Source organism: Sebastes umbrosus, chromosome 12 (genome assembly GCF_015220745.1).
Source record: "Sebastes umbrosus isolate fSebUmb1 chromosome 12, fSebUmb1.pri, whole genome shotgun sequence".
NCBI lineage: Eukaryota > Metazoa > Chordata > Actinopteri > Perciformes > Sebastidae > Sebastes > Sebastes umbrosus.
This window is the reverse complement of record NC_051280.1, coordinates 27,504,113-27,530,090: the sequence shown is the minus strand read 5'-3', so window position 1 is coordinate 27,530,090 and position 25,978 is coordinate 27,504,113. Positions and strand designations below refer to the sequence as shown.

Below are 25,978 nucleotides of genomic sequence, written 5' to 3'. Positions count from 1 at the left end.
AATTTGCAGTGCTTTTTCAAACAATGAGTCTTTGATTTGACACAAAAGTTAACAGCAGGCTGCTCATTTCCAGTCGTGGATTTTATCGGCTGAAAAGATGACTGGCGCTAGCAGATTTTATCAGCTGTAGCTAGAAAGGGTAAGTTGGCAATTTTATATATTTTTTCCACTTTATTTCATCCTATTCTTTTATGTTTTTATAATCCGTTTGTATTTTATTTTATTGTTGTTTTTGTTTTTTACCTGCTGTATTTTTTCTGAAAAGCACTTACTATAGTACTATATAAATAAAATATAGTATATATAAGTTAATGCCAATGCTACAAACTGTTGGGATACTGAGTAAGCCTTTCTCTCTTATTAGAGCGCCATGTAAACTTGATTGATTTCATTATGTAAAGCTTGTGTTTAAACGTTTAAATGGACTTGCTCCTCAGTCTTTCTGCAAATACATCAAGAGATTACAGAGCTTTAGCAGATCCACCGGAGCAGCTTCAAGTGGCAACTGTAAAGTTCCATTACGGAAAACCTCTTTTACTCAGACAGGTTTTTCTGTGAAAGGGATTACAGTCCTATATATACTGTATGTAAACCATAAATAAATATATTAACTGTTATGTCATGTGGAGAAATCCAAACCTAGACAGGTCTATTGCTCTTAGTTATGGTTGCTAAGATATAATTGGACAATCGTTGTTTGGAGGAGGGGTTTAGCAAACAGTCAATAACAATGGATCCAGTTTGAAAGCCCTCTAGTTATATGTCTTTGTGTATGTGCATACTGTGCACACTATGTTCTTGTGTCTCTTATGTGGATGTACCCCAGGTGGTTAAGCTGCAGCAGTAAATACATTTACAGCCTTAATATTGTTGGATTTGCATGAAACTAATCTAATGATCCCTGAAGGAAGTGGGAAATCTCTAATCTTTCATAATAATTTGAGGGATCACCTTCATGCCATGACTAACATGTATTTCTGTCTTCATAGGAGCCACGGAGAGTAGTTACCAAATGGCTTCATATCCACCTTATGTATGCCAAGCCCCTTTTTTTTAATCACCAGATGGGATCCTGATGGAGCTGTTGTCTGAGCTTCTGTAAGAACATTTGGCATTTTGTGGAGAGCCCAGTTATACTGTTCGGGATTAGCATGAACCTCTAATAGACAAGAAAAACTAATTTGTCCTGGCACAAAGCTCTCGCTCTATTTTAAGGCTACAAAACTTGAGGCTATAAAGTTGTGTGTGTATTTCCTGCTATAGTTTATGCCCTTGTTTCCACTTAGAGAACTGATTTCTAAACTCCACCAAAAGCCACTCTGCATGATCACCTTCACGCCATGTTGCGCTTCCTTCTTGATTGAACTGGTCTCTTCCAGAATGATAATGCCCCTATCAACAAGGCATGAGTAGTGATCCAACAGACTGAATAGAAATGACAATGATGCTGGCCACGTGCCAGAGCCTTCTCAGCACCTCCACATTATCCAATTGAGCATTTGAGAGATTCTGCAAAGGTGGCAGTGACATTTTATTATGCCGCTATCAAAAACCGGAGGGCCCAGATAATCACTCAGAATTGTTTTTTTTTAGCAGTGATTAGTGCCGACCTTGCCAGGGGAGATAACTGGACCAAAATTGCGAGGAAGAGTAAACCCCACTGTTGAGCAGCTGTGACTAAGAAAAATATTTACGCTGCTGCCTACATTATTTTTATATGCAGATTAAACATCCAGGGATGTAGTGGAGGGTAAACAGCCCTAAACACTATTTACTCTTCTTTTTTATTAGTAGATTAGCATTAAACTCCTTTATAGGCAGTAAATCTTAATGATACAACTTCATAAATAATGCTAAGTGCTGTAGTAAAAACATGAGGTTATATAAGTGAGGGTCTTTCCCCCACAAAAAAATATTCATGTTACACTTTTTTATCTTCACTGTTGTCTTAATAATGTCTTATGGTGAAATCATCACTATGTATCTGTATGTATAAACTATTTACCCAGTAGTGTGGCGACACAAGCCAGGATAGCCAGCAGGGCGGCGGTGCTGAGCCCAGGGGACGGTAGCGTGGACTGCTGAGGGAGACACACCGCCTCTCTCTCCCAGTCCCACTCGCCCTCCGTCTGTTTGTCCTTCTCTTTCTCCCCGGCCCGCGCCCCGCCTCTCAGGCAGGGACAGACGGACACTGTGACCGTCCCGGTGCTGGTGAGGCCCGACGTCCCGTCCCTCAGGACCAGCGGCACGTGGAGCGTCAGGGTGGAGGATGAGGAGCGGGACAGCGGCTGGATCTGGGACAGCAGCACCAGGCTCGCTGTGGGGCCTGGAGGAAGAGGATTCATCCATTGTTAACAGCACGGTTTTAATGAGATTTCATCAATAACGACGGGCTCACATGAAAACGCTTTAGAAGGACGGACAGCAGCGACAACAAAAGAGCTCTTGCCTCTACTGGTCTGACTCCGACTGCGAGGGAGAGAGATTTCTAAATTAAATGTAGAAGACTACAAAAAAATAAAGGCCACAGATAAGAGAGCACACAAACATAGTAGTGTGGAGGATATTCAATCAGCATGAAAGGTGCTGCAAAGTCGTATAAACATGGCTCAATTATCAATCCAATCTTCTGCGAATCACAGATCGGAATCATTAGTGTTTTTTAACAAAGCAAATGCTGCAGCATGCCTTTGTCAGACAAGCTGTCCATATGGGAACAGAACATGTTCTTCTCTTTTCTCTGTTCTACGGTTGGGTGACGCATCAAAGAATCCTTTGATTCCACATGTCAGTGAGTTTATCCTCCAGATCCACAGTCTAGCAGGTTCACTCGTCCTGGTTTTGCCAAGATTAAGAACAATTAGCAGGCCGATGGTGCAAATGGTAGCCAATGAGTCCTTAGATCATCAGCTAGTGGAATTACGAATCACACCATGAATGTGACAGTGCTATCAGACGTTAGATATCAGATTTAAGACAAACTAGAATTGCCGCCTCGCGGTTGTACGCCTCCGCCAACCAGTCAAGTTGCAGTTTACATCCATGTCTGTCCAAAATGTCATCACTTCATCAGTTTATCCTGTTAGACATTTATGTGAAATTGTCATAATTAGCTTTTGAATTCTTGAGTTATGGCTAAAAGCATGTTTTATGAGGTCACAGTGACCTTTGACCACCAAATTTGAATCAGTTCATCCTCGAGTCCAAGTGGATGTTTGTGCCAAATTTGAATAAATTGTGCAGACAGTGGACAGAATAGACATATCACGATACCTTGATTATCAACTTTTTCACCATTCATAAATAGTACAATTGGCTTAAACTTGCACTAATCAATACTTTTATCTCAACAATAGGTCAAATAAGTGTTTGTAAAGTGAAAGGGGTCGCTCGTATTGCTTTTCAAACTGATAATGTGTCAATATTTTGTTTTGAAAAACATTGTATGAGAATTAAATATATATGGAACAAATAGACTTGCTACAAGCTTGATAGACATCTGACATCTCTACGCAAACATGAATTAAACCAACCAGATTAGACCACCGCTGGAGCAATGTCCTGATATGTAAAGTATTTCTGCCAGTAACGCAAATGTGACGTGCATGTGAGCCATAAACCTCCGTCAGTTTCACTCTATTCCACTAAATGTGAGTCCTGTAATGCATCAAAAAGTGTAGCAAAACAGCAAAAAGGTGAAAAAAGGTGAGGACTGCTAGCTGATGTAATAAGAGAGGAACTGCACATTAAATGGTGCAGGTTTCAAAATATTCAAAAAACTTCAGCTTTGCAAATGTTTTGTTTTATTCAAAATGTTTGTTCGGCCTCAAGGATATTAACAATGTGTTTTGGTGTGAAACACTGCAAACATTCCTCTGTTTGTTTACAAGGAAATTCCACGGGCAATATTGGTGGACAAATAATTTTTTCTTTGTGTACGAAAAAATTGAATGTGAATGCAAAATGGTTGTGAATGTAGCAGAGCGCATATTTGTTGGTGAATTCAGAAACTTTAATTACATTTTTGTATTTATTCAGCAAAATATAACCACTAACGTCTATGATTTGATGCAAATAATCAGTAGTACATTACTTTCCTGACTAAACAAGCCGAAACATGTGTGAACGTGTATGTTTACATGTATACGTCTATGTTAGTGTGTACTTGCGCTGGTTGTGTGTGTATTTGTGCAGGAAAATGGGCCAGAGAAAGCGGTACACACAGAGAGATTGTACTAGAAACAAATACTAAGTAGCTAAATTCGATTGAGCTGACGTGAATTAAATGAAGCAGCTCTGATTTCTTCAAAAGCTTTTCGTTGGAAACAGCGAGTATATGTGGTTGTGGGGAGGGGAAGATGGATGTAGAGGATATGGGAAGGCAAACAAGAGGGGCCGAATAAAAGAGAGGAGCATAACAAAGCAAAACAATGGGGCCACCGGAGTTGGGAGATGGATGGTAGAAGAGAGAGGCAGAGACAGAAAAAAAGGGAAGGGGGAGGTAGAGAGAGGAGGAAGAGGCAGAGGGCTTGAGAGGAGGGTAAAAGAAAGACAGAATCGGGGAAAAGACGAAGATGGAAAGAGAAAGGCGGAAAGAAAATGTGGGATTAAGAGCCTTAAAAAAAGTGGGGAAAAAAACAGTGTTTGTCTGCCAAGGGAACAGAAAAAAGGGAATTAAGAGATATACAGAGAGAAGAGAAGATTGAGTGCCTACCACCACTGTCCCTGACGCTGAAGTTGAGGGCAGCGCTGGACTCCGGAGGGATGCTGAAATACACAGTGCTGTCATTCCCTCCCTCATCTCTATCAATCGCCCGCAACACCTGCACCACCTGAAACCCAGAGATAGAGAGAGCAGAGGAGATTGGGTGAGGGGAGGGTGTGAGTATGTGTGTGTATGTTAGGAGGGGGGAGGAGGCACACTGGGAGGAGAAACAGTTACACAGAGAGTGCTTTTAGCCACAAACCATTAGCCGACGTCAGCAGGAACCAGCCAAACAATTAGTATAGAGACACAAGCGAACTGTGTCTGATACTCGCACCCAATAAATAACCTCGTCTGACGTGAATCGCCTTTCACAAATACAGTGCAGAGTGGCTTTCAATTTAGTAATAGCATATGCACCGAGCCTACAGTGGTAACGAAATTAATCTAAGAAAAAAAAAAAAAAAAAGAATCTCCCGCAGCCTAAGCTCATGGGTAATTTATTTTGAATGAAAAACTCTGGTCGTCATTATGCGAGACGTCCTCTTAGAGACGCTTTCGAGTGCTAGTTACGAGACTGGAATGCGCGGATGAAGGGGTGCCGCATGCTCTCTGAGTTAGTCAGTGTCTGCAGGCCTGGAGAACATTTGTTATGTACAGTCGCATTATGTTATCAGTTGCAGGGTGTGAATATTCAAACGCGTTTTGGCTAATGACTTGTCATGCAGAGAGAGAGAGAGACATACACACAACCCCAACACATTCGACGATATCATCATCTTTTCTTTCTTGAACTGTCTCCCCGCTCACTCACATAACGGCGTACACAAACACAAATACGAACATCACAAGGCAAAAACAAATCAACGTCGCCGCCACGGAATCACAGATTTTAGTGGCGAAAACAACAAAGGCACAAGCGGAGCGATGAAAAACACCAGCGAAAAACAACAGATGGGCCAAGACACCAAATTATGGCGACGGAGCCAGCGTGGAATACTGACGATGGAGGAGGGAAAAGAAGAGAGCAAAAGGGATGGTTTCCAGGGAGAGATTGAGGGGCACGGAGATGATTTCTATAATTGAGATAAGATCAAGTAAAGAACACCATGATGCAGAAAAATAGAAACACAAATAAAGACGGATGGCAGGAAGGAAGGAGACAGTCTAAGAGCATACTCCAGTTTAATTACAATGTGAATAGCTGCTGCGCTCAGATAACAGGCCATGGAGGATTCACCTGCTTCCATGGTGAATGGGCACACTGTAGCTGTATGCTGCCATATCTGAATAGATATAGCTTAGTACTACTTAACTCTGTATGCTCCTACACTTGAATAGACATGGCTTTGTATGATATGCTTCCTTATATAAATGGAAACTGCTTTGAAGTGCTGAATATTTCTTTATAGGAGATTCACTGTGTGAGTTCACAGATTGGCCATGTTGTATTTATATGATTTGTTCAGGCTAGCAAGCTGATGTTTAGCATGTTAGCATGCACACAAAGTGCGTCCTAAAACCCGGAAATGATTTAGCATTTTAGCACTTCCGGCTCCCTTGTTTGGAAGTTTTGACTGTGTTTTTAGTTAAATGCCTGAAATAAGGTCTGTGGTCAATACAAGCTTAAAGGATTTTAACATTTTGTTCTACGACATAAAATACATCAATAAATACCCCACTTGTGAATTATGAAGCCTTTATCTGTCTTAAAAAAAGCAGTTTTGAGAAAATGAGACTACTAAACGTCATCATGTGTGCATAGTGTTTACTCGGCTACATTGTCATGTTATCGGTGCGCTGCACATAGCGTTGTTCATTATGTCATTCTTGTTTAGTTTCACCATGGCATCTCCCTGTTGCACTGTGGTTTGATGCGTTCCGTGATTTTTTTTCTCCCCCCGAGCCGCCGGATCAGCAGCCTCCCTGATTTACAAATTAAGCACTGGATGGACATATTGATTCACCCCACAACCCAATCCCCTCCACCCTGGATCCAACCTGGGGACACTGACACGAATGGCCTAAAAGCAACACATTCAGCCCTTTTCCAATTCAGGAACTTGACAACATAGGACTGCCCATAACCTGAACTTTTTAAAGAACCCTGTGAGGCTTTGTTTCTAGGTTCTTTTGTGCCTTCTTTTGAAATCACAATCTTCGGCACTGCCGACCACTTGAAAGAACCTGGAACTTGCATTTAGTATCACCACATGAGCAGTGCCAAAATATAGTTCCAGGGACTTGTCCCCCCACCCCCCGAAAGGCAGGTTGAGAACAAAAGCAGAACCCGTGACAATGGCTATACGTCAGATTAAGTTTTGTTATGTTCCTGCAGAGGAAAAAGGACAAATAGACTGCTCCAATGTTCACTGGGATTGTCCCATTTTCATACGAACAAAAGCTTGTTCCGACAGAAAATGAAAGATGCTATTAAAATTAAGTTTTACACACAGGGGCTTTAAAATGAGGTTATGGAACAGAACATCTTCATGCAGACAAATACGTTGACATCAGAGGTCACTTATACACATACTGACCTGCCCGATGGAGGATGAGTCGCACATGGCCGTCATGTATTGCCGGTCCAGCTCGGGCGCGTTGTCATTCAGGTCTAATGTCTCTATTGCGATCAGAACTCTGGACACCTGGCTGGGATTGTCTGAAAGAGCCAATCAGAAACAGGGAGCTTACAATACAGCACTCTAAGATACCTGCAGACAGCTGGATTTGGAAAAAAAACATATGAATACAATTCCCCGATGCAACAAACACCAGTGTGCACACGTTTGCACTCTATTAAATCCATTCAATTGTCCTCATAGGCAAAGTCGAGCTTTTCTGTCTTTGTCCAGAAACTTCAACAGCACTCAGATCACATTAGCGAGCACACAATTGGCTAAATATACAGTAGTACATTCGCTTTCATTTGGCTTGTGTTACAGCTCACAGGCTCCCAGCTGGAGTACGACTGATGCTTCCATTGCAGTCAAATAACTCCATTCTGAGCCAAAGCATCTCACAGCGTCAAGTGTGTGTTTCTAAGAAAGAGAGAGAGAGGGAGCAGAGGAGGGATGTAGAAAGCAGTCAATCTGCATGCAGTTACACAAGGGCGCAGTTTAAATGGATTGGCAGAGGGTCTCCCACACCCCATTCACTTGGATATATGCACACACTCGAACATGAAGTTCTCGCGGCCACGCTTGGAACGTCGCACTCCGAGCTGAACATCCGCCGTAACATTTTGGGCTGCTCTTGTGTAGGGACACACAACCCGGGCTCACCAGCACACATCTTCACCAATTTATCTAAGCAGTGAACCCTGCAACACGGTGGGCCACGCTTTCTGTAAATTAACACACACACACACGCATATATACTCCCACACGTCTCAAACCAGAGCAGTAACACTGTGTCACGGATGACAGCGACTGCTTCCCATCGCTGAAAAGCTGAAAATGAGCTCTTGCTGTAATGCCACTGGGTGAGCTGGCCTGCCCGTGGCCATGGCAGGGCTCCTATGGTTTGTGTCAACACAGCCTCCGACAGTCTGTTTATTAGATAGAGCTCATTATTCAAGACAGGCACTCGCTGTGCTGCCTTCGCAGTCCTACCAACACTGCTGCCACAAGGAGCCCTGAGTAGTTTTTAAGTAAAGATTAACTTTGTCCAGAGCAAGACTTGGCAGGAAAAACAACTTCCTCTCCTCGAACACAGCGGCCACTGGACAGCCTTCTCTTTCACTTTTACACCAACTAGTATGATTGAGTTTTTTTAAGGGCTGAGAAAGAGATCAAAATAATGGCTTGGGACTGGCCAAGAATGACTATTGGAAGGATTTAGCAGGTGTTAACAAGAAAAGAGGTTTGTCAATGCCATCCAAAATGAGCCATACATGTATGAGCATTTGCTGATCTGGACCCACTATCAGAAGAAATACATCATTTGTCAGTGCTTTCCTAAAACGCACATTACCATTAAGATAATTCATAGGACGGTCAGCTCTGCTGCCACTTTGAATAAGGTTTGGTTTGGTTTAGGATTGATTAAAGGCACAGTGTGTAGGATATGGTGGCATCTAGTGGTGTGGTTGCAGATTGAAGGCAACTGAGTACCCCTCCCCTCACTCCTCCCTTTCTAAGACGGTAACGTGAGCCGCTGAGTGCAAAACTAGTAACGCCGTTCGCCTTGCTCAGAGGTCATCCTTAGCACGGCTGTAGCAGGAAGATGCAGCTCGCGTTACTGCAAGTGTGTCAGAGAACTACAGTGGCCTTCAGGTAACGTAAAAACGCGAAAGGTTCTCTTTAGTGCCAGTGTTTGGTTTGTCCGTTCTGGGCTACTGTAGCGGTGAGAGGACCCGCTCCCTGTGTAGATATAAAGAGCTCATTCTAAGCTAACGAAAACACAACCATTCTTAGTTTCAGGCGATTATGCACTAATGAAAACATAGTTATGAATATTATATTCCATTTCTGCTAAATAGATCCCCCCAAATGTTACACACTGTCCCTTTAAGGAAAGGTCATGGTTTGGATTAAATGAAAATAACTTAAAAATGTGATGCATACAGCAGTCCTCTGTGTCAAATTCAGATACTAAATCACTGCTAAGTGACACATTTCCACCTTCCGCTTTTAAGAGTCAAAATTTGCTGAGCCATGAGAAGTGTCTGTCAGGTAAACTGAAACATAGATTGTTTTAGAAACTTGAATTGACCAAGGCCTTCCTTGTCATCCAATGATTATCATAGCTGACTGACATTTTAGGGATAGGTGATGTGGTGATATTGTATATCTTTTCTTGTTGTCAACAAACCATGAAAAGACCATCATTAACAATGAATTGATCCTGTTAATAAGTATTGTCCGTCTATCCATAGAGCTCCATTGTTGTACAAAAACTATGAAAACACATCAATGAGGCTGTGCTTTTTCAGTGGGTGATACGTTCTTTCCATATTGTGAACATGGATCCTTTAGTGTATTCTGAGTCAGTCCCACATACTCCTGCTGCCATGAATACTCACTAGAGCACCACATGTGTGTTAATCCGCGGCTGAAAAATAGTCCCCAACAAATGCACTATTTCTTGTTTGAGTGATGTTTGCTCAAAACTATATTTCCCAGCTGTTTGAGGAGATTATTTAGCCATTTAAAAACAATGGGTTCGGGAATGAGTGCCACAGACAGATTAGGGAAATCGAAAAAGTATTGAGAGATGCACCTACGCAGTTTTGCTCTTTTCATGGCATTTGTAGACAATAACAAAAATATACAATATTGCCGCCAGCTTTATCCTTTAAACCGAACCACATTATGTGTTTTGTTTCTCATGCTGTCACTGTAGAACTGTGCTCTCTGCCACCCCCCCGCTGTCAAGGCCACAGCTATAGGTCTCGAGGGGGATCTCCAAATGGCTTAGATGGGTTTCATCGCGATGAATTGATGTACTTGACAGGGTCAACACCAACGCTTCTTGATTTATTAATATAAAGCATCTCTTTGTTTCAAAGTTCATTCTTGACCCTGGAAAACAGCAGCTGACAAAACAACATCACCTTGATGAATGGTTGAAAGCTCCAGAAGAGCTACTAAATGGACCTTGTGAATGTCCTTTCTAGCATCTTTGTTCATGTGTGGTGTCTTTCCCGATTGAAACACAGCCTGTGAAGTGCCTCGCTGTTTGTCGAAATGGCTTGCTTGGAAACTCAAAGGGTGTTTACCGCTCTCCTTTTGCAGCCGCGGCGCGCCTGTAAAGCACTGGTTGTGTTCGATTTGTTGCTTTAATTCTTTGTTTCCAGTTGAATCCTTATGAGGACAGATCTATCGCAGCATCAGATAACTCGCACAGTATAGATCAATTGATCCTCAGGCAGGCTGTAACAAACAATTTGCGGCGCCAAACAGCATTCCCCTCATGGCTTGATGATTCGAGTGCTAAGCCGCTTAGTGAACTGCATCACACTCTGGATACTGTGCTTTTCAGATACCGTACCATTTACGGTTTACGCTTCCTTAAACCTCTTACACCCTCATGCTCATCAACGGGTGCAGGTGTCAGCGGTGGTAAAATGTTGGGTTTCATTGAAGAGTTTTAGCTCTAAATAGAAGAAATGATCCGATGTACAAGCTCTAATGATGTTAGGCGGTGAACAAAGAGTAATCTCTGACCTCTCTGGGTGGCGATGACAGTAATATTGTGCCAGTGGTCGCGTTCCCGGTCCAGCTCCATGGCTGTGGTGATGAGGCCGGTGTCTGGGGTGATACGAAACAGAGATTCTGGGTCTGACTGAGGATCAATGGAGAACCTGGAGAAGAGAAAGTAGGGTGGGAGGAGAGAGATAGTTGTGTTGAGAATAGGAAGTTGAATGAAAGTGAAATAAGGGAAGTGGCAGAGAGAAATAAGAATAAGTGAAGGGAAGAAGCAAGCCGAGATGGCAGCGGGGTGCAGAGTGAAAGAAGCACACAGGGCAAGTGTGTGAGGGAGTGATAAGGAAGTCTGCATTCAAATGGCCAAAGAATTAATATAGGGAGATTATCGCAGCTGATAGGAGCTCTTTTGAAGTGCCACCGATTATCTAAATATCTCTATGAATATACCAACTATCATTCCTCCCCACACGCTCACTCTTAGCCCTTTCGCCGGTGCTAATTGGGACACGGTTTTCTGTGGTTGTTAACAGGCAAATCACTTGCCTCCCAGACAAAACCTACTGCAAACACAAGTGAAAGGATTGGACCTGAAAAAACGTATGTGGTTACTGTCGGCTCAGGGGAACACTAAGTGGGCATTTGGTAGGCTTATATTTATTTGGTTAGCTTTTTACTCTTGTGTTTTTGTTTGTTTTAGTTGAAGAGTTTGAATTTCGATCAAAAAAACTGTGTACCCCTCTCTTAAAACATTCAATATTAAAAAAACAAACCCAAATCCTAGCCTCTTAAAACATTAAATAAACTAAGAAAATACATCTCTCAGCACCAGCGTGTGCTTGATTCTTCAATTAGCAGTGAAGCTCCTCTGTTGTATAAAAAAACAGTATTGAGTGTTTGATTTACTTAAACGAATATCTGGGCTTCTTTGCCTTCTCCCTTAGAGTTAGATGAGAAGATTGATACCACTCTCATGTTCAATGTAAAGCTACAGCCAGCAGCCGGTTAGCTTAGCTTAGCAGAAAGACTGGGAGCAGGGGAAGCAGCTAGCCTAGCTCTGTCCAAAGGTAATAAAATCCACCTACCAGCGCCTCTAAAGCTCACTAATTCTCACATTGTCTCATTGTTTAGCATGTACAAAAAGAGCCAGCTGACTAGCTAGCTAACTCTCAGCAAGAAAACTAATTAGCATATTTTCCTAAAGTATTTGATTAATACATACAGGACTGTACATAAACCTCAATAAAGAGTATAATTAAGGACACAAAGGTGGACCAGCTTTATCTGTGTTCACCCTCATACATGTTAGCTACATTTATTAGAAAAAAACCCATTGGTTTGTAGACTACAGTTCTGAAGCCTTGAGTTCGGCATTTTGGCCGTCGCCATGTTGGTTTTTTGCAACCAGAAGTGACGCGAGAGGGTGGAGCTAAGTACAAGCGAACGTTGAATCATGGCGAATTTAAAACTCACTGTGAAAGGGTTAAAAGTTCTACGACAAAAACAGACCGGACAACCCCGATACCAGACAACACCGTGATAACGGCCTGTCAATCACAAGGTAGCCACGCCCTAAAGCATCCCCTGCTTTATCGTCTATTTGACTCTAAATGGGACCATAATTTACTAAATGAACATCATGCTGTATTGAAGAAGACTTGAAACTAGCGATTGAGACCATAAACTCATGTTTACAATGTTTACTGAGGTAATAAATCAAGAGAGAAGTAGGCTCATTTTCTCACAGACTTCTATACAATCAGACTTCTTTTTGCAACCAGAGGAGTCGCCCCCTGCTGGATATTGGAAAGCATGCAAGTTTAAGGCTCTTCAGCATTGGCTTCACTTTTCAGAAGCAGAGGTCGCCGCCTGATGCTATATGAGGACAGAGACCTGTTACTCTACCTGATATTATTGGTAAGACCAGTATCCGGGTCTACAGCGCTGACCCGGCCCACAGTGCATGCCGGCGGGCAGTTTTCAGATACGTCCATGTGATATCGGGCTCGGGAGAACCTCGGGGGCTCGTCTGCATCCAGCACCGCTACTCTGATGGAGGCCCGGTCCTTGAAGGGGCCTCGACGTAAGAAGCGAGGGTCCACTATGGGGTTGAGGACCTCCACAGAGAAGGAGTAGGAGCTCCGGCTCTCATAGTCGACCGCCTGGAGAAACACAACAGAGAAGGGTTAGTTGGTAGGGTTAAACACATTTAATGTAGAAGCATATAATCATCCAAGGTTTAGATGTGCACTTACTGTGAAATGAGTAATGGTGACACAGTTTAGTAGCAAGAAATTATGCAAATGTCAGTGTAACTGTCTTGTGCTTTCATTTGGTCCAATTCTCACACTAAATTTTCCCACAGATGACTGATAAATTACATATCAAAAGCGGAGAGATGGCAAATAATGAATTATTCCAACAGATAACAGCTCGCAGAGGCTAGAGAATGGTCACATCCAAAATCAGCTAAGAACGATTTGGAGTAAATATTACCATGGATACCTTGTATGGTGTGGCGTTTGGAGTTTTTCAAGTGAAACTTTGAAGGTTGTTGTGGGTGGATGCTTAGATGGTGGGTTTGTGTGAAGTAGGAAAAGGCATTCATGAGGTGTTGATGTTACAGCATTGCCAATGAGATTCCCGCCGCTCAAAGAGTTGAAAGGATTCGTGAGCGCTCCAAGATTGAAGTAACTACATGTTTGGATGTCGGTTTGATATTGCTTCGAGTTGATGTCGGGATATTCTTGACATGCGAAGACTAGCGGATATATAGCTGTAGGGTTCGCTGCCAGGGAGTTGAATGTTGCTGCCGTATTCGTAGGAGTTGTGTAAGATTAGTGCTGCTATCTACATGCAGCACAGATGGATGTAAACATGAGGTACTTGGGATACATTTTTATCCAGCTCCAGCATTGTTTGGTTGCTGCGTTTGTTGGCAACACACTTGGAACTGTGTTGGTGGATACCTGGCAGGTAGTGTGTTTTGTTAGAATGTTACAAACATGTTGGTAGGAGTAGTTTCAGACCCTGTGAAACATTGTGGGTGTGAAACTTGGGCAAACTTGTATTTTGTGAACAGAATGGATTTGGGAGTTCAGGCAAGAGCTGCCGTGTCGACAAAATTGCTGCCGTGAGCAATAGATTTTCCTACGTTGAAATTGAAAACAGAAACACACATAAAAACGCCCTTGTTTAGAGGATCATCTCCATCACCATGGCGACTCTACTATCACCATGGAGACTCGTACCTGGCTATGAGAAGCGAGGAAAAATTCCTTTGTATCCCTCACATCTACACAGGTAGAAGAGATTTCATTTGGGATAAAGGCTCGGGCTCCAGTGATTGTTTGTTACGGGGAAGTTATGAAGCCTATTTGTCTGAGGTGTCCGTGTGATTGTGCGCCACACTCCCACCAGCGGGGCCGCCTCTGAAGCGAAGAGATAGCCTCTGATTGGGTTTGCCGAGTTGATTGTTAGCGAGGGCAGAGCCACACACAGGTAATCACATACATCCACTGTCTCACACACACCCTAACGTACACCTGCTGTTGATTACATTTCAGAAGTGCAACATGTTTGGGCCTGGGTTCATAATACCTGTTTGGTGCGTGGGCTTGTGTGCAAGTACAAGTGGGTCTCTTTTGAGCCGGCGTGTCCTCAGATCCTCTGTCAGTATGCGGGTGTCCTTAAATTAAGTGTGCATATGAATCCTCTCAGTGTGATTGGCACAGAGAACCATGTTGGACAGAGGATAAATGGGCTCCCTGGCTATGCAGAATATTCGCTGTCAGATTCAAACAGGAGAAAAAAAAAAAATCATTCTGAGGATCCCAGCGGCGGTGGGAATATTGATATCCTCTCGCTCGCGCTCTCTCCTTCCGTTCTGATCTCTCTTTTTCTATTTCTCCGTCTCTTTACTTCAATTCTCTGAGCTGTAAACCAGAGTAAACTGCTTTGCAGAAAATCAGCAGTTTTAGAAGATTGATTAAAGATTATGCAGAGAAAAGGGCGAATTGAAAGACAGCGAAATGTAGGCAATTTAGGGGGAATATCTCTGCAGAAAAGATAAATAAACAAGAAGAATTGTCTGCGGAGACGAAGATGTGTGTGTGCAGACGTGGGTTTAGGTGGGTAGACGGAGGGAAAAGGTTCTTTAACGGGGTCCCCATTACGGGGGAGAGAGAGACAATCTGTCTGAGGAGGAGAGGTGTCACTTACACTGTGAGCACACACTCATCACCACCCGCCCTCCCTCCCTCCTGCACTCCATCACTGCGCTCCCCCTCCTTTCGCCACCTCACACACTCCATCACCCACCCCGCTACGCACCACCCACCCCGCTACGCACCACCCACCCCCCCTACGCCCCTTTTTTCCCCCTATAGTGTGTGCGACAGAGGCCAGCTCTGACAAACCGCAACGCACACACTCATCCTTCTCTCTCATTCGAGCGTACAGGAAGCACTTATCACACAGCGACCCGACTGTTTTTCTATGTTTTGGTGTTTTTTCCGTCTGCCGCACGCGTGTGAACAGATGTGGACGTTCCTCACCAATGTTTGCACACACACAAGTGCTGCAAAACGAGTAGGATTTGTCGGTTGTCTGTAAACACAACAGCCCCTCCCTGGCTCAACCACACCAGAAGCGGACCCCCCTGACCGCGGTGCATGCCAGCAGCTGAAAGCCAACCCTAGATTCACTCATTTTCGAACCATCTTTTCCGCTTGGCGTTTTGCCTCGATATATCTGCCTGTGTCCACCAATTTTGTAGCTTCCTCTTGGATGCGTGCTTACGATCTGGCACCTGGTCGCTACGTTTTTATGGAGGTTAACGCCCAGAAGAGTCCTGAACACAACAAAATGAACAGACAAGAGGGCAGGGGCTCTGCCGATACAGACACCGCCACACACTTCTAGTTGGTCACAAGTGATGCCTGAGGGATTATTTTTGTATGAATCTATAGATTTTTTGGGGGGAAAATCCTACTCCTTCTGCCTTTAAAGGCGCAGTGTGTAGGATTTAGGACATGTACGATGTAGGACATCTAGCTGTGAAGTTGCAGATTGCAACCAACTGAACCTTCTCCAATGTGCCAAGCGTGTAGAAGAACTACGGTGGCCAATGCAAAAACGTGAATGGCCCTATCTATAGCCAGGGTTTGGTTTGCCGTTCTAGGCTACTGTAGAAACATTGCGGCCGGCTCTGTGAAGAGGACCCGCTGCGTATGTAGATATAAACGGCTCATTCTAAGGTAACGAAAACAAAAGGATTCTTATTTTCAGGTGATTATACACTAAAGAAAACATACTTATCAATATTATATTCCATTTCTGCCAATAGATCCCCCCAATTGTTACACACTGGTCCTTTTAAAAGAACTTAACGCCCTGTTTTAGCTTGAACAGGCCCTCTCACAAACTCTTAAAATGCATTTGAACCCTGACACACACCACCACCCACATCACCCCGTGATGGCTGACACTCCCAGCCCCCTTACACCTATGTCATATCATCGTTCTCGTCTGCTGTCTAACCACAGAGTTTTAGCCATTTTAATGCCTAGATATTATATCTGATGGTCGAGAATTTATAGAATGGTGGATAGATATATAACTCTCATTATAACGACTCACATTTTAATAACGTAACCCAATGTGTCTTTCTTACCAGCTGAAATTGACGGTGACAGTGACCTCAGTCCTCCACCTGCACTAACAGCCAAGACTGTGGTTCAGAGCTGTTTGAACTGCTAGTTAGCTTCAGCAGAGGTAGCAGAGGCAGAGGGTGACAGTAAAGGTGGATGTGAATGAGTGGTCGGGTCTGGAGGGTGTAAATTTACCACAAACATGGTAACACAGGTCAACACTGTATACGAGAGGGAGAGGCAGTATTTCTACTACTGTTCTATTCTCAGTTGCAGCTCTCAATCTTTCATACTCCACACTATACAAACTGCTGAGAGTTGACTGCTGTATTTATGTCGGGGTGGAGAGTGTGAGGAGAATGTGATGTTACCTTATAATACGGGGGCGGAGTGTCCCAGGGGACGTCATAGATTTTTCACAAAGTTTAGTGTAGAGGACAGAATTACTGGATTTTCTATGGGAAAGGGAAAATAACTTCCGTTGTGCTGAACACTATAAAACAGGGTCAGGAAAGTGAAAGATGGTGTGATAAAGTGACTCTAAAAAGTTAACAAGTGTTAAGTTACTTTTTTCTCTTCTTGTGACATCTTCCACCTCTCTTTTACACGTTTTCAAATCCTGAAGATATGTGTACATGTAAATCCTGAAAGTGGCAGTAGGCAGAATGTTTTTGGCATCATTTGGCCAAAAAAACATAATGACCTTTCAGCATATTGTAATTCAAGTGTTTTGAGAGAAAACAAGACTTCTGCACCTCCTCATGGCTCTGTTTTCAGGGTTTAAAAAATCTAGTGACAGGAGACTTTGGACAATCACAGGTCATTTCAGAGAGAGAGCGTTCCTATTGGCTGTTCATTCAACGGAGTGCAGCTGTCAATCACTCGCAAACTCCGATCAAATCGTCAAACTAGGCAGCGCTGATTAAATATGAATCAATATTCTGTTACTGTAATGCCTATTTCTTGTGTCAAATGTTTTCAGAAACATCTCGTAGTGTACTGTGTAGCTGTAAAATTAAAAAGTTTGCTCCGGCTGGTGGGCGGTGCTTGGTATTTTCTCAACTGATCTCAACATCATCATCTGGGGGGGAATTGAGAGGGTGGGTGTTACGCTTCCGCGACAGCGCTGTAGGTCGGGGTGGCGTTATCAGCTGTATCCGCTCTATGAGCGCAGTGCAGAGTGGCGGCCGTGAGCTAGCCAGTGGGCCACACTCACACGGACTCCTATGCACACATGGTCGGACCGGCTACTTAAACAAAGTACAGAGAAGCTCGGATTACAGCACACACAGAGGGAGAGTGACTTCATTATCTGCTCAGGTAGACATTACTCCTCTATATCTTTACATAGACAATAGTTGTTTGCTGCAATATTAATGCATTAGATATCGAATTTAGCACCTTTAAATGACAGCTGATTATTTGTTTGGTTCGTTAACAGAAAATTAATCAACAACAACTTTTATAATTGATTAAACATTTAAATGATTAAGCAAAAATGCCAAAAATGCACTGGTTCCAGCTTCTCAAATTGCGGATTTTCTCAGTTTTATGTCATTGTATATTGAATATCTTTCTGTTGTCTTTCTGACAAAACGAGCAATTTGAAGACTTAATTTTGTGCTCTAGAAAATTGTGATGGGCATTTTTTAAACTATTATCTGACCTATTACACTGAAAAAAAGATAGTTTCACCCCTATAATACACACTGACACACTCCCTTATCTCTAGTTAATGTTGCCTTCCTCTTACACACCCACACGCTCTACAAGTGTAACCTTCTCTTGTCCTGCGAAGCTCCCGATGTCCTTTTTTGAAATTCAAATTTCTCTGCACAATTTCCCTTTCAAATTTGCTTCACAGTTAGCAGAAATTAATTAGCTAACCTGCATGCTAGACTGGCGATACATAATACATCTCTTCCCAGAGAGGCCGACCCATGGGCATGCATGCATGCTGTGGCGGAGTGCATGCATTACAATAAATGTTCATTACCGCAAGGCGAGGCTTCAAATCTCAGAGGTGGTGCCTCTCCCTGACTCTTCAATACATGATGTAAAATAAGAAGATTGCACACTTGGAGTGTGTGTGTGTGTGTGTGCGCTGGAGTGGTGTGTGTTCAGCACCCTGCTGTCCCTGGCAGCTTGAGTTCTTTCTTGATTTTGTGCATTCTAAATCAAGATCACACATCACATTTGTCTGATGACAAACGCAGCTTTGGACATTTCTGCCAACAAGCACAACTGCAGAGTTGAGGGAACAAAGGCTCTTCTAAATCTCCCTTTTGACTTTGTTCTTCCTCTGCCGCCATCCCTTCCCTCTGTCACTCGTCTCTTGTCTTCTGTCTTATTTCACTCTCAGATGTCCCATGTCTTCTTCTTTTTTGTTGTTGTACAACTTATGAGCAATACATTGGTCTCTCTGTTTCTCTCTCTCTTCCTCTTTTTTCCCTCCGAGGAGATTAACACAATCTCTCCTCGGCGTGAGAAAACAAACACAGATAATCCTGGGCGCGCTGCTGGCGTGTGACCGAGGATTAGCCAGCCGTTTTTAAGTGAGAGCATATGGAAATAATAACGGCGAACTGACACATTCGCGAGCTCCCTTGTCCCCCAGGTAAGGGGAATGAAAGGCGCACAAATAGCAGGCTTACACAGCTCGCAGCACCCCGAAAAACAGACCTCAAAAGGGAACCTCCTGTATCGGGATACTGCTGGATTTCGTATTAATGATGTTGTGACATGCCTTGTGCCGCGTCTGGTGATCCCACGTTATTATATCCACGCTGTTAAATTCAGTGTACATGTGTAATGAGGTGTTGTGAGATCGGGGCATTATGTTTGTTTCTAAAGTTTCTTTGCTGCATCGGTGCCTACAAACGCTCTCACAATCACGCTGAGCCTTTATTAAATCATCACATGTCTGATTTGCATGTTAAATACCTGCGTCCATCACCTAGACTACAAGACTTTCTGTGTCTTTCCCTTTTCTTCTAATTGCCCCTTCATTGTAGCAGCTGATTAGCTTTTGATTAGCTGATTGATTTCAGGGAAACCTCACACCATCAGCCACCAGTTGGAGCTTCCATGAGTGTTAGCCTCTGGCCATTAGGGGGCACTGCAGCAGAGCAATGTCAAGGAGCTACTGTACTGGAGAGTGTTATGCAAATTCTTCAATTACCTGCTACTTACACTGTGGCCTTGCTCACATGCTGTATCAAAAATCTATTAGCGGCAATATGTACGTTCATTATGAGCAATATGTCGCGAGTAAATAACAGAGCTGACCGGTCGGTGGGGGAGAAAAAGAAGAATGAACGACCATGAACTAACAGAGAGGAGAAACTAGGTGGAGGAATTCAATTTAAAATGAATGGATGAATAGTCCGTGTCTTATTATGTGGCTGATTCTGTGTTCATGTATCTTCCTGGATATGTGTCTTCATATGTGTGTGTGTGTGTTTGTGTGTGTGTTTGTGTGTGTGTGAATTTGAATGAGGCAGACCTGGGCTGAGTCACAGACAAACAACACACACTGTCTGACATGGCCTCCAGACACAAACCAGAGCGAGGACGAGGCGAGGGAGGGAGCCGGGGAGCGAGGGAGCGATGGGGTGGGGAGGCTCTCTGAGTGTGTGCGTGTGTGTGTGTGTGTGTGTGTGTGTGTGTGTGCGTGTGTGTGTGTGTGTGTGTGTTTGTGTGTGTTTGCATCTACTTGCATTTTTAGCTTGTGTGTCTCCCTGCCCTGCATATTTGGACATGTGTGGGGGAGATCAGAGAGAGTAATGAAATGCAGAGAGACAGCGGCTGATGATGAGAGGAGGAGGAGGAGGAGGAGGAGGGTGAGGGTGAGGGTGAGGATGGGGGTGAGGGTGGGGGAGATAGAGGGAGAATGGGAGAAATCTTTTTATTGCTGGGGGTCTCTCTGGGACTGACAGTAAATAAGCAGTGATAAGCAGCAGGCAGCTTCAGTCGGCACCCTGACTCGCAGGCTGTTAATGACCCGTGCTTCTCTCGCGTGTCCCCGCCTAACCCTCCCCTCTCTCTCTCTCTCTTTCGCTCTCTCTCTCCGCGCGTCCTCTTCCTCTCCTCTGCTCAATCGGCACGTCTTCCACAGTCTTCCTCTGTCTGATTCATTCTGTCTGCATTCTCCTCCATTTTGTCATCACTTATTCTCTCTCGGTCTCATTTTAACGAACTCCTAACTCCTTCCTCCAGCTCCCTCTATTGACTCTATTTCTTCCTAATCTGCCGTTAAACCCTCCCTCTCTCCCCCACCCCACCCTCAGCTCCAACCCACCTCCCATCTGACACATCACTCTGGAGGTGAGGACGAGCGCCGCAGCATCCCTTCCCGTCTCTGAATGTGCATTCACTCCTCTTTGCAGCTGTTTTCTTTTTCTTTTTTCCTCTGTTCCCCACAGTTTAAACACGGAGCCGCAAGGTCAAGTGTGTTATATTGATGTGTGCCTCCGTATATCTCTCTCTCTCTCTCTCTATGTGGTTTATTGCTGCTTGTGTAGGTGTGCGTCTCCCGTTCTGTGTGTGTGTGAGGGAGTGTGCATCTTTAGATCAACGGTTAAAGAGATACAGCCCACAGCAGCGAGATGACCAGCAAGGTCAAGGCCGACTCTGTGGCAACACAAATTGTTCCGCTCAGAAATCCTTCCTCCTCCGGGGGCGCACAGATCATCTCTTCCCCTGTTCAAATTCATCACACTTTGAAAGCCTTCTGACTCCGGAAAAATGGACGCCGGGGCATGTTCCTTAATAACAAACCCTAAACATATGCATGCATGCATAACAAAAAAAACAAAACATTTTTTTTTGTTGGTTTAACGAAGTGGAAACTGAGGGGGGGGGGAGCTTAGCGCTAATTTAACGCTTTGCTTGTTTTTAATTCTATTAGTTGCAGCCTATCTTACATGTTTTTCATTAGTTGTGCGTGGATACACTGCGGGCCTAAATCCCTTTTAACCTATTCAAGTCAGATCTGTTTTTTTTTTTTTTTTTTATTGGTGTGAGAGTTTACTGGAGCACACCCACCTTGACACGAAATCCCAATACTTTCAGGGCTACAACTGACTTCAGAAAACGTTGCCTCGCGGCATCTGTAAATACTCGATACATGTTCCACTTAGCTCGCGAGCGTTCAAAATGAATCCACATGTAACCTCTGAGTCTTACTTAATATTTCACCCGTAGCAGCAATGCTGGTCTAATCTATTTCTCTGCCTCTCTCGGTGCCTTTGTAGAGGGATTAAAGCGGCATAAAACAGCATGGAGGAGGCCACGTTGAAATACTAATTGTACGTTTTGTTTCCGTCTTTGAGATCGCTGAGGCTGAATCCAGTGGGAGGAATGCAGCGGGTGGGAGGTGTTTATTTGTTTGCATGTAATTTCCCTGCCTGTTTTCACCGGTCGCCCGGCACATGTTGAATTTAACGAGTCTTCTTTTACGCACAGCAGGTTGCTCTTTTTCCCCCTCTTCCCTCCCACCCTGCTCTCACTTCGTCATTCCGTCTTGTTGTTGCCATGCTGCCTCCTTCCCTATCTCCAAGTTTTTTTTTCCTCGCTTTCACTCCTTTTTATTATTTATTTTTCTCATTTTTACCTGCTTGTCTTTCTGGATTCTCCCTCCCTGTGCCTCAGTCTCTAGCTGAGCTAATTTCTCTCTGTGGCTGTCACTGATTTTGCAGCTCTTGCTGTCTCTGCATCTCTCTCTTTGCATGTTTCGCTCTGGTTCCTTCATACTCTTACTCCCTTGTTATACTGCACTCTCTGCTGTCACTGCCTCTCAGGACCTCATTTTAACACCCTCCTCAGTGCTTCCATCTTCTCCCTCCTTCTCCATCCCTTCTCTTTTTTCCTCATTCCTGGGTCCTTGCCTTCGATTTCTTTCTTCTTGCATCTCCAGTCCTCTCCCTGCCTCTCTGCTGCTCTTCAAAAGGAGCTCATAGCGGGCTTGGAAATCCTGCTTCTACACACCACCTCCAGGTGCGGATTGTTTTTAACGAATCCTACAGACCCAAAGGCTGAGAACTGACACGGTGACGGATTCAAACGCGCTCTCTCTGCGTGCACACATATCACTAGTACGGGCTTTTCAATGCAAATAGCAATGTTTTGCCCAAATCACTGTTATTTTTTTTGTGCAGATTCTCTGAAAACAAGCAAAACGGAAACATTTCAGAAACTCCGGCAACATTTTTGATGAGTTTTAAAAGAATTTTATAGGAGTTTGGAGATTTTTCTTCAACTTCAAGTTATCTGAAAAATTTAAAACTGCCAAGTTTTGAAGATATATTTCTCACTGTGCAGCGAGTTCTAGGAAGTCCATAAGACGGGGATGACTGACAACACTTGGTGCTGAAACTATCGATTAGGCGATTGACTTTTAAAGTTCTGCTGCACTCAGAAATGTGTTTTGCTCATTGTTACTTCACTCAGATGTTTGACCTTCACAGGGATGTTTGTGTAGAATTGCTGGGGAAAGTTCCTCTGAGCTCACTTCAAATCTGAGTTATCACAGTGTAATATGCAGTGTGAGGTGGAAACTCAAAGCCTCCAGTGCACAATGAGAACGGACTTTTTAGTGCAGTAGATATCGTGTGCCCGGCAGTTAAACTTTAGCAATGAACAATATTTGCATATTAATAGATTCTGGATTTTTCAATGAAGGAGGAAAGATCTCCTTTTTAATCAATACCTCATTAAAGAACCTCACTAAAGAACTTTTTATGAGGTAACTGACCTTTTTTGGAGTATTTTTATATGACTGGAAGGTGCTAAATGCGAGATTGGGAGCATTCCTACTGCCTCGGCACGGCTCTCAACACGGCAACGGGTGAGTCGGCGGCTCGCAGCTAACTAGTGAAAACAACAGCAACAGTGCTGACAGAGCTAACAGTGTTAACCGGGGGGAGAAACGGAGGGTGGGTGCTACGCTCCTGCAACAGTACAGTACATAGCAAATGGTTGTTTCATGCTATATTAATGCTCTAGATATCATATATGAAATACTTCCTGACTTCCCTACCGTGCCTGCTGCCCCAAGCACATGTGTCAACTAGGGATTTGACGGTGAGGAAATTTTCCTACCGGTTAATAAACTTGTGACAACACCAGTGTTACCGATTACACCAGACATTTTACAAGAGAAGACGGCGTCGGATGGTTGTGTGTCTGGCCTCTCCGGTACAACTTTCGCTGCGAGACAGCAGGTTTCGACCTGGAGCCGCTGCGCCATTCACACCGACTGTTACCGCTCCATCCTCTACACGGCGATCGCCTCATTAACGGTATTAACGGTTCCCTTATAGCGTCGGGTTTAAAATCAAAGTATTGCCAAGTAGGCGCTTTTGCTTTTCGCTTTGACACCAAATCCTCCGCCATCATGAAATCTGACTCCTGCTACTCTGAGCTGAGACTCCATACGGAGCAGACACTTTCACTTACAGATTGTAGCGTCCGTCGTCCGACTATGTATTGATAACACGCTGCTGATACGCCAAAATGAACTAAATGAGTTTTATTTCTATAAAGAAAAAGCTAAACGACGGTGGGCAAGTAATGTAACTGTGTATGCCCATTACCGTGTAACACCGGTAACACAGACTACCGCGGCAAGCCTAGAATCAACAGCCTGATTCTTTAATAAAGTCAAGTTGATCAACTTCATCATAATACACATACATATTCTGGCTATACAAGCATACACACGTGCATGAACACACTCTCAACTCTTGCATTCAAATGCATATAAGACCCTGCGTGGTGCACATTACACAGGATACAAAACAAGCACTCATGACTGACATCCCACAGATCAGAGAGGACGCTGACAGCATTAATAGAGACACGCGTGTATTTTTACTGTAGTGTCTGTAGGGCTCATTTGAAATGAAAGCATCATGTCTCAGATGTGCCTCCCACACAGGCTCCCTCTCCCCATTAAGTAGACATTACATGTGAGCACAGAGGCTCCCGGTCCTTCTCCTGAGACAGACACGTACTGTATGTACTGTTACAAGCCGTGCTGGTAATGACTGGGTGTCAGCACTCTTCACCCCCTCTCCTACCGTGCACACGCATCTTCATAAGGATGTGATTATTGGAGATGACAGGCGGCTTAGGGGATGTCTGAAATTGAAATCATCTAGTATTACACTAAAGGGGACTATTAGCCAGCTGAACTCAGGATGGAAAGGTGGCGCCTCATTGATCCTCCCGTGCACGCAAAACGCTCCGCACGGAAAAAACTGAACGTCGGCAGTCAAAACACCTCGACAATGGTCAAAACATTCCTGCTGCAAATTACACTCAACTCAGCCGCTGCAAAACATTTGCATCCGGATGCGTCACGCTTCGATTGAGTATGGTACGGATGCTTCATTATGTTTGCTGTAGACAGATGGAAATATTGATAAAAAAAAAAAGGAGGATGGTTCACAGTGAATCAAGCAGGAAATTCTTTTGTCAGAAACCCATCAAACAACTCTCATCTGGTGGGAGTCAAAAAAGGAGAAAAAGGTGAGATGAATATAGATCACCTGTTTAAAAATCCCCAGTGAAAAGGCTGCTGAGAGATGGATCATGACAAATCGTATAGGCTTATACAGTGTCTTTGTGTGTATCCAGGTAATTCCAGGTTAATGGGCTTAGGCAACATATTGTTAGGTTTGCTTTGACTCACAGGCAAAACAAAACTCCTCCCTCCTCACAATACCTGTGTCATCGCCTCTCCTCCTCCTCATCATCTGTTCTTCTTCTCCTCCTCTTCTCTCCGGCCCCTTCTTCGCATGTTTACAAACAGACACCTCTCTATACATCATCATTTCTCCCTCATGACATCCTCTTCCTCCCCTCGAACACGCTCTTTTTTCAACCCCTCCCCTCCCATCTGTCCTCCCCTCATCCATCCCTCACCTTGTTGAGCGTGATGACCGCCTCTTGGTTCACTCCGGTGATGTTGAACGTCTCCCCCGTCTCCCCCTCCAGGATGGTATACTCTAGCTTGGCGTTCTCGCCGAGGTCGGCGTCGGTTGCCGAGATACGCCCTATCTCCGCCCCCGGGATGGCCAGCTCGGAAACTGAGAAGGACCACATACCTGGGAGAGAGAGAGAGAGAGAGAGACACACGACGGCACACGTTAGGGGAAGCCGTCTCTGTCGTTTCATAAAACCCTTCATTTTAAACATTAAACATTTAATTTAGTCTCTTCCGAACTGTTTTTCAAATTGCTGTTCCCCACCTGCGCTGAGGCAATATTTGCAATATTTCAGACAGATAAGACAGCATTTAATTAAACAGAACTGTGAGGATGAAGGAGAGAGATAAAAGCAGAGAAAGGAAGAGTATGCGTTTGAGCGCTCGGCATTGAGGCATTATTAAAAGCTAGGTAAAATATGGCCGGAAAACCTGCTGTAAAAAAAAATAAGAAAAAATAACTAAATTAAAAGAAGCTAGGATT

The 25,978-nt window shown here is 43.9% G+C and overlaps 1 protein-coding gene across 2 annotated transcripts in view; it reads right to left on the bottom strand.

Annotated features, from left to right (window-relative positions):
• LOC119497896 overlaps window positions 1–25,978 on the bottom strand; it is a 152,409-nt gene that overhangs the window by 7,582 nt on the left and 118,849 nt on the right. For both annotated transcript variants that reach the window (XM_037786325.1, XM_037786324.1), the window contains 6 exons: window positions 25,434–25,615; window positions 12,760–13,016; window positions 10,876–11,012; window positions 7,246–7,367; window positions 4,715–4,832; window positions 2,006–2,326 (listed from right to left, as the gene is read on the bottom strand). In XM_037786325.1, coding sequence (XP_037642253.1) covers window positions 2,006–2,326; window positions 4,715–4,832; window positions 7,246–7,367; window positions 10,876–11,012; window positions 12,760–13,016; window positions 25,434–25,615 — 1,137 coding nt within the window. The remainder of the gene's footprint in view (window positions 1–2,005; window positions 2,327–4,714; window positions 4,833–7,245; window positions 7,368–10,875; window positions 11,013–12,759; window positions 13,017–25,433; window positions 25,616–25,978) is intronic.